At 51.8% G+C, this 15,000-nt stretch overlaps 1 protein-coding gene across 11 annotated transcripts in view; it reads left to right on the top strand.

Annotated features, from left to right (window-relative positions):
* The window catches only part of LOC115104534 (transcription factor COE1-A), a 191,123-nt gene that overhangs the window by 115,827 nt on the left and 60,296 nt on the right, over window positions 1-15,000 (top strand). For 8 of the 11 annotated variants that reach the window (XM_065007188.1, XM_065007186.1, XM_065007184.1 and 5 more), the window contains exons 7-8: window positions 5,294-5,375; window positions 11,341-11,482. In XM_065007188.1, coding sequence (XP_064863260.1) covers window positions 5,294-5,375; window positions 11,341-11,482 — 224 coding nt within the window. The remainder of the gene's footprint in view (window positions 1-5,293; window positions 5,376-11,340; window positions 11,483-15,000) is intronic. The other 3 variants (XM_065007187.1, XM_065007192.1, XM_065007195.1) reach the window with 1 other exon arrangement.

The following is a 15,000-nucleotide window of genomic DNA, read 5'->3' on the forward strand; positions in this document are numbered from 1 at the left end:
TGTGTGTGTGTGTGTGTGTGTGTGTGTGTGTGTGTGTGTGTGTGTGTGTGAGGGCATGTGTGTGTGTGTGGGGCCAGAGTGAAGGGCATTTCCAGGGAGTCAGCTTGCTGTGCAGATGTGACCCCTTGACACAAGGGTCAGAGGTCAAAGTGTCCAAGGATTATATTAACCCCTCCTGCTCCCCTCCTTTCTCCCTGAGACCACACTGTCTGTCGACAAACGCGCACGCACGCACGCACGCACGCACACACACACACACACACACACACACACACACACACACACACACACACTATAGCAGACAGACACCTCATTCTAGTCCAGCACATTACTGCTGTTCTCACGATCATAGAGTGTCTGGTAGAAAGCCCTGCTTTCTGTGCGGAGAATCTAAATACACATGTTTATTAAGACAAGAGCAGTCCTGCACTCTCCCACCACTAGCCCTCCATACCCATCTCTCCTCTCCCTTCTCCTATCCTCTCCTCTCCCCTTGCTCTCACTCTCCCTAGTTCCCCCCTTTCCTCTCTTCCCTCCACCTCGCCGTCCCACCCCCCATCCCCTCCTCTCTCTAAGCAGAGAGTGTATCTGGTGTCGGGGCAGCTCTTTGTGTGTAATCCTTTCAGCGGTGGAAAAGGTCGGTCGTGCCGTTACGACTCTTAACTGAGACGTGGAGGAGCGGAGAGGAGAGAACGGTCTCTGACACTGCCCCCCCCCCAACCCCTCTCCATCCCCTACGGTCACCCAGCCACTCTGATAATTGCCTTGTTTAATTGGAGGGCCCTTAACAAAGTGTGACAGCACTGGCCTATCAATTTTGAAAGCATAAGGTGTGTGTCTGTGCTGGCCTGCCTGTGTGTAAGGGACCCTGTGTGTAAAGGACATTGTGTGTAAGGGACCCTGTGTGTAAAGAACACTGTGTGTAAGGGACCCTGTGTGTAAAGGACCCTGTGTGTAAAGGACACTGTGTGTGAGGGACACTGTGTGTAAGGGACCCTGTGTGTAAGGGACATTGTGTGTAAAGGACATTGTGTGTAAAGGACACTGTGTGTGAGGGACACTGTGTGTAAGGGACCCTGTGTGTAAAGGACATTGTGTGTAAGGGACCCTGTGTGTAAAGAACACTGTGTGTAAGGGACCCTGTGTGTAAAGGACATTGTGTGTAAGGGACCCTGTGTGTAAAGAACACTGTGTGTGAGGGACACTGTGTGTAAGGGACACTGTGTGTAGAGGACGCTGTGTGTAAGAGGACGCTGTGTGTAAGGGACACTGTGTGTAGAGGACGCTGTGTGTAAGAGGACGCTGTGTGTAAGGGACACTGTGTATAGAGGACGCTGTGTGTAAGGGACACTGTGTAAGAGGACGCTGTGTGTAAGAGGACGCTGTGTGCAAGGGACACTGTGTGTAGAGGACGCTGTGTGTAAGAGGACGCTGTGTGTAAGGGACACTGTGTATAGAGGACGCTGTGTGTAAGAGGACGCTGTGTGCAAGGGACACTGTGTGTAGAGGACGCTGTGTGTAAGAGGACGCTGTGTGTAAGGGACACTGTGTATAAAGGACGCTGTGTGCTTGTCTCCATTAGCCCTGATCAGGTTGAAACCCCTGTGTGGAGGGCTCTTCACCCCGGTAATGGAGCTTGTCAGGCCGAGGGATCAAACATGGAGACAGGACGCAGCCGCCCATTAGGGGAGAGGGAAGTAATGGGACAAGCTCCGGGGCGGATGCTGCTGCATGGGGTGGAGTGGAGGTGTCCTTGCAACTGCGTCTGACTGTGTCAGTGTGCATGTGTGTGTGTGTGTGTGTGTGTGTGAGCATGGTGTGTGTGTGGGTGTGTGTGTGGGTGTGTGCATGGCAGTAGCAGGCAGTATAAAGCCAGTCTGGACGTGGCAGTTTACTTTGGGGATTTCGAGGGGCTGAAAACTGTGGTGACACCCACAAGGTTAAGCCTTAGCAGTTGGAGGAATGCCCTCGCTTTCCCTCGCTTTCTCTTTTGTTCTCGCTCTCTCTCTCGCTCTCTCTCTCTTTCTCTCTCACTCTTTCTCCCACTGACAGTTTTAGACAGCTGGGGGGACTAGTGCAGAGGGAGAGAGAGAGAGGGAGTGACAGAGCGCAGGGAGGAGTGTAACAGGGGCGAGAAGAGGGGAGAGGAGAGGAGGCTGGAGATTAGCAGGTTATTGACACTCTGGCAGAGCCTGAACCCTGTAGTTTACACAAGTAGATCATACAGTTTCCCTTCGAAATTCGACACGTGACTATTTTTTTAAAGCATTAATTCCGCGTGGTTACAGGGTTAAAACAGAAACAACTCAAAGGTTAACAGTTTAGACTTAGATTCCTAGTGGTTGAGGTAACGTTATGGTTTGGGGCGGTCTTTAAAAAAAAATGCGCCCAGCGCTTGGATGTCGTTTCTCTTTTCTTTTTTTTGTGAGCAACGAGGAAGGCCTTAACCAACGCTCTCGGGGCCTTTTTAAAACGTCTGAAATCGCCGTCTGTTTCTAGTGGCCAGCCTGGGTTTATGAAGGCCACAGGACTGATCTGGGTACAGCCTAATCTGACCTGGACACCAATAACGCGCAGCTTCTGGACAGGGGATCACACTGGCTGCCCACTTGGTTAGCGTGCAGCAGGGCATCAGAACTGGCGTTGCCCACGGTCACGGGTTTCATTCACATGGACAGTAGACCACAAAACACTGCGCAGGCCAATGTGAATGGACAGAAAGTGTACCCAAGCAGGCTTCAGCCAAGCGCCAACAAAAAAACGGAATCAGGGAAAAGGAGCACTCTGTTCCTGAGTAATGCATTGATAGGACATACAAACAGGCGTGCGTTTCGGCATAATCGCCTTCATCGGAGACTTGTGTTGACTTGGACAACCATGTGTGGATAACGAAGGTAGAGGTGTGGTAGATCTAGCTCTGAGCTGCTCCCTTTGATCGAGAGACACAGCTGGTTTCTGGGTCTGGCCCCGGGGGAGGGTGAGAGTGAGAGTGAGGGGACGACAGGCCCAACAACTCAATTACTGACTCGTCTCTGTGGTAACGCTATCCCTCTAACACACAGAGAGAGAGAGAGAGAGAGAGAGAGAGAGAGAGAGAGAGAGAGAGAGAGAGAGAGAGAGAGACAGAGAGACAGAGACAGAGAGAGAGAGAGAGAGAGAGAGAGAGAGAGAGAGGACTCCACATGGCTCACACCAGCCAGCCACGGAACGTACGGGCAAGGACGATGGTGTGAAGAGAGAGTGTGTGTGTGTGTGTGTGTGTGTGTGTGTGTGTGTGTGTGTGTGTGTGTGTGTGTGTGTGTGTGCACGTGATCTTTTGAGGAGGCACAGCAGACTGTGTGAAACAGAGGGTTTTATAGGAGAGATTGAATGTAGGTTCCTGTGAAAAACATGGTGTCTTGGTGGTTCGAGGGAGAGCATAGACTTACAGTAGACAGCGTGAGGTTGTGTTAAGGTTGGGAGGAGCAGCCAGACAGAGAGAGAGAGAGGGTCACGAGGTCACGGTGCCTGTTCTGGGCGTTGATACGCCCTGTCACCCCGGGGTCAGACCCACACCAGCCTCTCTGTCTCTGGGTAATTAACAAGGCTGAGCCAGGCTCAACTAAAGCTCGGTGTTGCCCGGGCTAACGAAGAAAAGAGTAGTTAATGAAGTCTTCTCCGCTCTGCTCTGTGCAGTCCAGTCCGAATGCTCTGCTCCACCACTACTGTTCGGAGCCTGTCACTGTGCTAGTCTACACCCAGGCTCACACAGACACACTATCACACCCCCCCGGTGACACAGAAGAGATGGGTGGAGAGGAGAGAAAAGAAAGAGAGAGAAGAAACAGAGAGCAGGGTCTGTGCAAGTTGTCCTCAGCATTTTATCAGAGCAAAAAAGAAAAGAGAGAAACGGAGAGGGGAGGGGAGCAGAGATTGAAACAGAGGAGAAACAGAGAGCAGCAGGGGTCTCTGAAGCAATGGTAATGGCACATTGAAAGTGAGGTGAAATACCATGGTGGCATATTGATCCTGCGGTATGGACGCGTGATAATACAAATGTGTTCATTTAGCTGCGTCCTCCTGTTGTGTGGGCATAGTTTGGCTGGTTCGGCAATGTCCTCAGCCACCCGCTAGTTTTCCTAGTCCACTGGAATGTGTTGACACACACCCACCCTATCCCATCCCAGCCTATTACTGTGTGTGTGTGTGTGTGTGTGTGTGTGTGTGTGTGTGTGTGTGTGTGTGTGTGCGTGTGCGCGTGCGCGTGTGTGTGTGTGTGTGTGTGTGTGTGCGTGTGTGTGCCCAGCCCTCGCCAGCTGGAGCACCAAAACACAACCTGGAAAAACTTGTTTGTGGGTTTAGCACCCATCTGTGTGGGAGAAACTGTTTACGTGAGAATCCATCGCTGTTATTTTGGAAAATGTCACTGTATGTGTGTACATGTACGACAAGAGGGGAGAGGTTTTACAGAGATCAAGGTGTGTGTGTGTGTGTGTGTGTGTGTGTGTGTGTGTGTGTGTGTGTGTGTGTGTGTGTGTGTGTGTGTGTGTGTGTGTGCGTGTGTACGTGTGTGCGTGTGTGCATGTGTGTGTGTGTAAGTTTGCGTGTGCGCGCGTGTGTGTGTGTCGGCTGGGCCCGGCAGGCTGGTCCCTAGTGACCCTCTCTCTGTGAGAGACATGGCCACATAAGGCTGTGGATCAGTGGGCTGTCAAAACCGTCTCTGTCCAGCGACAGATGGGCCTGCTCCACATTTCACCACTCTGCCTGTTACTGCGTGTGTGCGTGTGCGTGTTTGTGTGTGTGTGTTTGTGTGTGTGTGTGTTTGTGTGTGTTTGTGAGGCTATGTGGACATTTTAGGATGCTGAAAGGTCATGGTCAGGGGGGATCCTATGTCCATGACCTTCATGGGTCTCCTCGCTAAGTGACGAGCTGCTGACAGCACACACACACACACACACACACACACACACACACACACACACACACACACACACACACACACACACACACACACACACACACACACACATACACACAGTCCAAAATCAATGTGGAAATTCTGTAGGTCTGCTACTGTGGTACAAGATTGAGCCACTGACCAAACCTTAATGACATAGGCAGAGTTTGTGTAGAAACTGCACTACTGCTCAATGGTGACATGAATGGTGGCATCACGATATCATCTTTTTACGTAGCGAAATGCTTATGAGAGACTTTAAACCCCAACAGAACTCAGCCTTTCTGGCTCTCTGGCTCTCTGTACTTTGCCTGTCCAATGGGCTGACTGACCTTCCTTCTGTGTTTTTTTTTACAGGTTCTTCCTGAAGTTTTTCCTGAAATGCAACCAGAACTGTCTGAAGAATGCAGGGAACCCGCGGGACATGCGCCGCTTCCAGGTTAAGAAATCACATTTCTTATTCCTCTCTCTTTTTTCTTCCTCTCCTCTCTATCTCCCCTCTGGTCTATTGACTTAACCCTCCTTCTTCTCTATCCGCTCCCTCCCTTCTTTTCTCTTTTCTCCCTCTGTTTCTTGTCTTCTCACTCTTTTACCTCTGTAGCTCTGTTAGGCCTGCACACACACACGCACACACAGCCAAGCATAACCTCTCTACCCTTGTCACAGTGCACATTAAAACCAACTAACAGACACATACGTACACACAGTGCAGCACCATTCTTGCAGACCCAGGGTCTCAGGGATGAGATGGGTCTCGGGGATGAGGTGGGTCTAGGGGATGAGGTGGGTCTAGGGGATGAGGTGGGTCTCAGGGATGAGATGGGTCTCGGGGATGAGGTGGTTCTCAGGGATGAGGTGGGTCTAGGGGATGAGATGGGTCTTGGGGATGAGATGGGTCTCAGGGATGAGATGGGTCTCGGGGATGAGATGGGTCTCAGGGATGAGATGGGTCTCAGGGATGAGATGGGTCTCGGGGATGAGATGGGTCTCTGGGATGAGATGGGTCTCGGGGATGAGATGGGTCTCGGGGATGAGATGGGTCTCGGGGATGAGATGGGTCTCGGGGATGAGGTGGGTCTAGGGGATGAGGTGGGTCTAGGGGATGAGGTGGGTCTCGGGGATGAGATGGGTCTCGGGGATGAGATGGGTCTCGGGGATGAGGTGGGTCTCAGGGATGAGATGGGTCTCGGGGATAAGATGGGTCTCGGGGATGAGGTGGGTCTAGGGGATGAGGTGGGTCTAGGGGATGAGGTGGGTCTCAGGGATGAGATGGGTCTCGGGGATGAGGTGGGTCTAGGGGATGAGGTGGGTCTCAGGGATGAGGTGGGTCTCAGGGATGAGATGGGTCTCGGGGATGAGGTGGGTCTCAGGGATGAGATGGGTCTCGGGATGAGGTGGGTCTAGGGGATGAGGTGGGTCTAGGGGATGAAGTGGGTCTCAGGGATGAGGTGGGTCTAGGGGATGAGGTGGGTCTCAGGGATGAGATGGGTCTCGGGGATGAGGTGGGTCTAGGGGATGAGGTGGGTCTCAGGGATGAGGTGGGTCTCGGGGATGAGCTGAGTCTCAGGGATGAGCTGGGTCTCAGGGATGAGATGTGTCTCAGGGATGAGGTGGGTCTAGGGGATGAGGTGGGTCTCAGGGATGAGGTGGGTCTCGGGGATGAGGATGAGTCTCAGGGATGAGATGGGTCTCGGGGATGAGGTGGGTCTAGGGGATGAGGTGGGTCTCAGGGATGAGATGGGTCTAGGGGATGAGATGAGTCTCAGGGATGAGCTGGGTCTCAGGGATGAGATGGGTCTCGGGGATGAGGTGGGTCTAGGGGATGAGGTGAGTCTCAGTGAGGAGCTGGGTGTCAGGGAAGAGGTTGGTCTCAGGGATGACATGAGTCTCAGGGATGACATGGGTCTCAGGGATGAGGTGGGTCTCAGGGATGAGATGAGTCTCAGGGATGAGCTGGGTCTCAGGGCAGAGGTTGGTCTCAGGGATGAGATGACGTGTGTCTCAGGTATGAGATGAGGTGTGTCTCAGGTATGAGATGGATCCTTGGTAGGTATGTTCTGGTGAGGAGGTGGTTCTTACTGGTGGTGTTAAGGTGAGTCTCAGTGTTGAGGTGTACATCACAGGCGGTTGGTGGCACCTTAATTGGGGAGGATGGGCTCATAGTAATGGCTGGAACAGAATCAATGGAATGGTTTCTAACTCATCCAACATGTGGTTTCCATACCATTTTCTCCCTTCCAGCCATTATTATGAGCAGTCCTCCCCTCAGCAGCCTCGTGTGTGTGTGTGTGTGTGTGTGTGTGTGTGTGTGTGTGTGTGTGTGTGTGTGTGTGTGTGTGTGTGTGTGTGTGTGTGTGTGTGTGTGTGTGTGTGTGTGTGTGTGTGTGTGTGTGTGTGTGTGTGTGTGTGTGTGTGTGTGTGTGTGTGTGTGTGTGTGTGTGTGGCCTTAGCCCTGGCTGTGTGTGTGGTTCCAGTCCAGTGGTGACAGTGTAATTAGAGGGAGGCTGGCAGGCCACAGAGAGGGGCTCAGACACAGACAGCAGGGTTAGTTAGCTATGCCATGCTCTTCTCTTCACGCCTCTCCTCTGCTCTCCTCCTCTCCTCTCCTCCACCCCTCCTCTTAGCCTGCCTTAATTGGGACCACAGAGGCAGGAAACCATCTACCTCTTTCTATCCTTTTCCATCCTCCCTTTTGCATTTTTCTCTCTCTCCCCCCCTCTCTTTATATCTGTCTCTCTCTCCCACAACTAATGCGCTGCACTCTCTTGTTATTTCATTTTAGGGGTGAAGAGAAAGGTGGGGGTAAGGGGGAGGGGCGGTCGTGGAAACATCTATTTCCTTATCTTTAAAAGCCCGAACAGAATTAGGAAGTGACCACTTGAGATACACTAAACCTCAATTCTGCTGACAGATTTATTATACGGGCACACGTGCCTGTGTGTTTGTGTTTTTGGTGTGTGTGTGTTTTTTAATGTGTGTGTGTTTGGTGTGTGTGTGTAGATCCTCAGAGTGTCTCTCTTATCGGAAGATGCCATTAGTGTTTAAACATTTGTGCAGCCTATAATCCTGTCTGTGATTGGACAGGCATTGAGGGCTGGCTCTGTCTATTGCTCCTCTTTGACTCTAATTATTGGGCTCTATTGTAGTGGAACATCAGTAGACAGGCCTGTGTTTCCTTGGGCTTAATTAGCAGCCGGGCCCATCCATAACTCACACACTCTAGGCCAGTGTAGTGTGGAGGAGAGGAGAGGAGAGACAGGCAGGGGAGGGACTGTGTGTGTAGACTGTGTGTGTATACTGGCATATGCAACTCAAAACCAATAACTCTTCAGAAAGGTGCTCTCTGCGTGTGTGTGTGTGTGTGTGTGTGTGTGTGTGTGTGTGTGTGTGTGTGTGTGTGTGTGTGTGTGTGTGTGTGTGTGTGTGCGTGCGTGCGTGCGTGCGTGCGTGCGTGCGTGCGTGCGTGCGTGCGTGCGTGCGTGCGTGCGTGCGTGCGTGCGTGCGTGCGTGCGTGCGTGTGTGTGTGTGTTTCTTCATACACTGACATGAGGTGCGAACATCTCCCTTGTGTCCTCAGCCCAACCAGTGACATGCCTGCGGTCTGAGAAATCACTGAGAACTTTGTAAGATACTCCAACTACAAGAGAGACCAAGGGAAAGAGAGAGAGGCACAGAGAAAGAGAGAGAGGGAGGGAGAGAGAGAGAGAGGCTGACAATGAGGGAAACGGAGAGAGGGGAGGTAGAGCTGTGATCTTCTTTGGGGATTGAGGCAGGGAGTTCAGGCATGGTGGGCTGTGTGGCAGCTTGAAGAGACTAGCGTGTGTCTGGCCCTGGGAGACTAGCACTGGTGTTTGCCAAGTCCTTTTCAAGAGAGGCAGGAGCCTCTTGAAGCTGCAGAGCAATTGAAACGAGAGGCTCTTCTGAGCTCCAGGGGAGTCCCCCTAGCCCAGCCCAGCTTAGCCCAGTCCAGCCCGGTTTCTATTGGCCCCACAGTAATGGCACTCAGCAGAAGCACAGCACAGTTCGCTACTACAGCAACCCATTAGCTGCCTCCCATTGTCTCTGGGCACTCGAGTGAGGGACGCTTTTAATTAAATTAATCTGCATGTCAGTCTATCAGCCAGTGGTCCCGGGGCCCAGGGAGAGAGGGAGCGAGGGAGAGAGAGAGAGCGATAAAGATCACAAACACACAGCACAGGAGGACATGCTGCAGGACTTTGATAAAGACACGGGGGATCGAGAGACATGTGTGTGTGTGTGTGTGTGTGTGGAGGGGTGTGTGTTTGTGTGTGTTCATTAGCACAAAGAAAGGGGTGGATTCAAGAGGAGGGAGCAGCACAATCCCAGCCCCACTGATAGAGGAGGGGTGCTGGGGGGAAGCAGGAAGTGTGGAGTTAAAGGAAACACTGTCTCTGTTTGTTTCTCCAAGGTGATGAGGACCTGTGTTTGTTTGGATTAGAAGCATGTTGTTGTTTCTTGTCCAGTGCTGCAGTTTTCTCTAGCAGCACAGGGAGAATGTGAACAAACACAGACCTATACAGTTGAAGTCGGAAGTTTACGTACACTTAGGTTGAAGTCATTTTCTAACCACTACACAGATTTCTTGTTAACAAACTATAGTTTTGGCAAGTCGGTTAGGACATCTACTTTGTGCATGACACAAGTCATTTTTCCAACAATTGTTTACAGACATATTATTTCACTTATAATTCACTGTAGCACAAATCAAGTGGGTCAGAATTGTACGTACACTAAGTTGACTGTGCCTTTAAACAGCTTGGAGAATTCCATAAAATGATGTCATGGCTTTAGAAGCTTCTGATAAGCTTTTTTACATAATTTGAGTCAATTGGAGGTGTCCCTGTGGATGTATTTCAAGGCCTACCTTCAAACCCAGTGCCTCTATGCATGACGGGATAGAGGTGATGGGAAAGGCATGATGGGAAAATCAAACGAAATCAACCAAGACCTCAGCCATCATACCACTCCGGAAGGAGACGCGTTCTGTCTCCTAGAGATGAATGTACTTTGGTGTGAAAAGTACAAATCAATCCCAGAACAACAACAAAGGACCTTGTGAAGATGCTGGAGGAAACAGGTACAAAAGTATCTATATCCACAGTAAAACGAGTCCTATATCGACATAACCTGGAAGGCCGCTCAGCAAGGAAGAAGCCACTGCTCCAAAATTGCAATAAAAAAGCCAGACTACGGTTTGCAACTGCACATGGGGACAAAGATTGTACTTTTTGGAAAAATGTCCTCTGATCTGATGAAACAAAATAGAACTGTTTGGCCATAATGACCATCATTATGTTTGGAGGTAAAAGGGGGAGGCTTGCAACCCGAAGAACACCATCCCAACCGTGACGCACGGGGGTGGCAGCATCATGTTGTGGGAGTGCTTTGCTGCAGGAGGGACTGGTGCACTTCACAAAACATATGGCATCATGAGGAGGAAAATTATGTGGATATATTGAAGCAACATCTCAAGACATCATTCAGGAAGTTAAAGCTTGGTCGCAAATAGGTCTCCCAAATGAACAATGACCCTAAGAATACTTCCAAAGTTGTGGAAAATGGCTTAAGGACAACAAAATCAAGGTGTTGGAGTGGGTATCACAAAGCCCTGACCTCAATCCTATAGAACATTTGTGGGCAGAACTGAAAAGGCGTGTGCGAGCAAGGAGGCCTACAAATCCCATTGAAAATTTGTGAACAGAATTTGTGGACACCAGCTCTGTCAGGGGGAATGGGCCAAAATTCACCAACTTATTGTGAGAAGCTTTTGGAAGGCTATTTGAAACGTTTGACCCAAGTTAAACAATTTTAAGGCAATGCTACCAAATACTAATTGAATGTATGTAAACTTCTGACCCACTGGGAATGTGTTGAAAGAAATTAAAGCTGACCTAAATCATTCTCTCTACTATTATTCTAACATTTCACATTCTTAAAACAAAGTGGTGATCCCAACTGACCTAAGACAAGGAATTTTTACTTGGATTTAATGTTGGGAATTGTGAAAAACGGAGTTTAAATGTATTTGGCTAAGGTGTATGTAAACTTCCAACTTCAACTGTACATGTATGTCGACAGAGAACACTCATACACACTGTCTTTCTCAACGCAATGGCCTTATATGAAAATCCAATAATAATGCAGATGAAGTCCTAGTTGTTCATTATCGAAAATGTGTAAATATGCTATGGGAGTTACAGGATTCACATGACATGTTGTCCAGATTGTCCTTGTATCACCGTACTGGTCTAGTTTGAGGTTGTAGATGCAATGCTCTGATCTGGAGGGTAAACAATACTTTCCAGTGGTGACACCCTGGTACTGAGTTAGATCTGTCCTAATATCCTAACCTTTGAACTCTCTGTGTGTGTAACTATGTCCAGGTGGTGGTGTCTACTACGGTCAGTGTGGACGGACATGTCCTGGCGGTCTCTGACAACATGTTTGTCCACAACAACTCCAAACACGGCCGCCGGGCTCGTAGGCTGGACCCCTCGGAAGGTACGCCATCATACCTGGAACATGGTAGGCACCCTCTCACTTTTCTACTGTACGGCTGTCTGTCTCTCAGTCTGTCTGTCTGGTCTGACCGTCCGTCTGTCTGTCAGTCAGTCAGTCTACAGTATATCAGTCTGAGTCTCTGTCTCTCTGTGTGTGTCTGTCTGTCTGTCAGTCAGTCAGTCTACAGTATATCGGTCTGAGTCTCTGTCTCTCTGTGTCTGTCTGTCTGTCTGTCTGTCTGTCTGTCTGTCTGTCTGTCTGTCTGTCTGTCTGTCTGTCTGTCTGTCTGTCTGTCTGTCTGTCTGTCTGTCTGTCTGCCTGTCTGTCTGTGTCAGGGAGAGCTCCGCTATTGTCACACGGAGAAGAAGCAGTCTTCCTCTAGTAGTAGAACAAAGATAAAGATAAATATAATAACATGTTATCTGACTGGATGGGTTTGTGGCATGAACACTAACAGGAGCCAAATGTCCCCTCCATTCATCTCCCTCTGTCCAGGGGCAGGGTGGCAGGGTGGGGGAGGCAGGGTGGCAGGGTGGGGGAGGCAGGGTGGCAGGGTGGGGGAGGCAGGGTGGGTGAGGCAGGGTGGCAGGGTGATGGAGGCCAAGTGGCAGGGTGGGGTATGCAGGGTGGCAGGGTGGGGGAGGCAGGGTGGCAGGGTGGGGGAGTCAGGGTGGCAGGGTGGGGTATGCAGGGTGGCAGGGTGGGGGAGTCAGGGTGGCAGGGTGGGCGAAGCAGGGTGGATGGGTGGTCGGAGGCAGGGTGGCAGGGTGGGGTATGCAGGGTGGCAGGGTGGGATATGCAAGGTGGCAGGGTGGGGTATGCAGGGTGGCAGGGTGGTCGGAGGCAGGGTGGCAGGGTGGCGAGGCAGGGAAGCAGGGTGGTGGGAGGCAGGGTGGGCGAGGCAGGGTGGCACGGTAGTCGGAGGCAGGGTGGCAGGGTGGCAGGGTGGGCGAGGCAGGGTGGCACGGTAGTCGGAGGCAGGGTGGCAGGGTGGCAGGGTGGGCGAGGCAGGGTGGCAGGGTGGGCGAGGCAGGGTGGCAGGGTGGCAGGGTGGCAGGGTGGGCGAGGCAGGGTGGCACGGTAGTCGGAGGCAGGGTGGCAGGGTGGGCGAGGCAGGGTGGCAGGGTGGTCGGAGGCAGGGTGGCAGGGTGGCAGGATGGGCGAGGCAGGGTGGCACGGTAGTCGGAGGCAGGGTGGCAGGGTGGCAGGGTGGGCGAGGCAGGGTGGCAGGGTGGGCGAGGCAGGGTGGCAGGGTGGGCGAGGCAGGGTGGGAGGGTGGTCGGAGGCAGGGTGGCAGGGTGGGCGAGGCAGGGTGGGAGGGTGGGCGAGGCAGGGTGGGAGGGCGGGGTGGCAGGGTGGTCGGAGGCAGGGTGGCAGGGTGGGAAAGGCAGGGGGGGTAGAGGAGAGCCACAGCACAGGGAGCCTGTCAGATCGCATGCTCCTGCACTTTATTATCTTATGATTAAATATGTACCAGGGCCAGACGAGACACACACACACGTAAAACACACATGTAAAACACACAAGTAAAACACACACGTAAAACACACACGTTCACACGCAGCACACCCATGCGTACGGCGCTACACAGGGGTGAAGGGATCCCTTTGTGCGCTCAGCATGCATAAACACACAAGAACATTTACCAGTGTGTTTCCTGTATCACAGGCAGACAATGGTGTGCAGTGAGAGGTACAGTAGGAACATGGTTGAGTCTCAGCCCACTCCCCTTCTCCACATGCTGGTGCAGAGGAAGGGAGTCTCATTAGTACACTAACCTGTCTCACTGGTCAGGGAGGGGATGGGGACAGATCTGTGTAAATGAACTTCTCCTACATTGGAATAAAGATCTGAAAAGCAACCTGCTTCTCCAGTGGCAGGGTTCCTCCATGTTATTCTCTGTACACCACAGTTATGTTAACCTGGGTGCCAGTCTGTTTCTGCTCTCTTGCCAACTCCTTCGTTTTGCTTGGGAATGACTATGGAGAAGACAAAAACACAAACAGATCTGGGACCAGGCTATAGTTATATTGGTTGCTTTGATGCAACACAATAGGCTGAAGATGATGCGCTTCAGTGCCCTGACAGGGGATTGGTTCACATGGTTGATTGGTTTGTTTTATTTATCCTCCTCTGTTACAGAAGAGACACGGCATGTTTTCCCAGATGATGAAAAACCATATGTGTTAATGTTAATGTAGGCCTGGTTGTCAGGGAGTTGTCAGGGCGTTGTCAAGGCGTTGTCAGGGCAGATCTACCTCGAGACATGGTGATGAGACGCGCACACACGCACACACACACACACACACACACACACACACGGCCATATGCATCACAATGGATTACCGTTGACAGCTCCCCTTCTCAATAATGGATGGGTAAAATTCACTTTTTCCCTCATTGCCGAGCAAAAAGGCTTTTCGGGGGGCTCTTAAAGGATGAGACGGAGCAACAAAGCAGTCATTTCCCCAGTGGCGCCTGCTGTCTTTGATTGCAAGTACGCTTCACGAGGATCCTTCAGGCTTAAGGCAATACACATATTTCCTCAGAGGCAGGGGGCCTTAACCCTGAGTCTCTCTCTGTCTGTCTGCAGGACTACAGACCCAGGGCCAGCCAGGCCCTCGCAGGTTAGAGAGAGAGGAACGCTTAACGCCTTAACGCCACTGCAGCCACGCATAGCATCGCCACGGCCACTGGGCTGTTTAGACAAATCCAATCACTTTCTCATTTTGTAGCAGAATGATTTAGGAGTGATGCGGAATAGGTTTTCTCCTGCTCCCCATCAAATGAGACATATGATGTGCTTACTTCTCCGCTGGCGTTGGAGGGGGTGACAAGCCTTGGATGGTCTCCTGGCGTCAGGAGAAGAGCTGCTTTGGCCTGAGGATGGAAGAAGTCCCTGTTGTAGAGATTTAAATGGCGTGGTGATGGTGCGACAGTCTGCTCTCCCTCCATCTCTGTGTGACAAGGACGAGCCACTACAACAGGACTCTCTCTGTGGCCATCACACACACTTGTGGATGGATCTGAGACCCCCCCCCCCCCCCCCCCACACACACACACACAGGGACACACATAGGGACCAACACACTTCCATACACACGCCCCAGCAGCCTGCAGACAAAGGTCCGTCTGCTGAGAGAATCCTGCAGCAGGGAAGACAGGGGAAGCCTGCCCACGGACAGGAAGAGAGATGGAGAGAGAGAGAGAGAGATAGAGATGACAGGGGAAGCCTGCCCACGGACAGGAAGAGAGATGGAGAGAGAGAGAGAGAGAGAGAGAGGGAAGACAGGGGAAGCCTGCCCACGGACAGGAAGAGAGATGGAGAGAGAGAGAGAGAGAGAGAGAGAGGGATGGAGGGGAAGCCTGCCCACGGACAGGAAGAGAGATGGAGAGATGGAGAGAGAGAGAGAGAGAGAGAGGGATGGAGGGAAGACAGGGGAAGCCTGCCCACGGACAGGAAGAGAGATGGAGAGAGAGAGAGAGAGAGAGGGAAGACAGGGGAAGCCTGCCCACGGACATGAAGAGAGATGGAGAGAGAG

This window comes from Oncorhynchus nerka, linkage group LG22 (genome assembly GCF_034236695.1).
Source record: "Oncorhynchus nerka isolate Pitt River linkage group LG22, Oner_Uvic_2.0, whole genome shotgun sequence".
Taxonomy (NCBI): Eukaryota; Metazoa; Chordata; class Actinopteri; order Salmoniformes; family Salmonidae; genus Oncorhynchus; species Oncorhynchus nerka.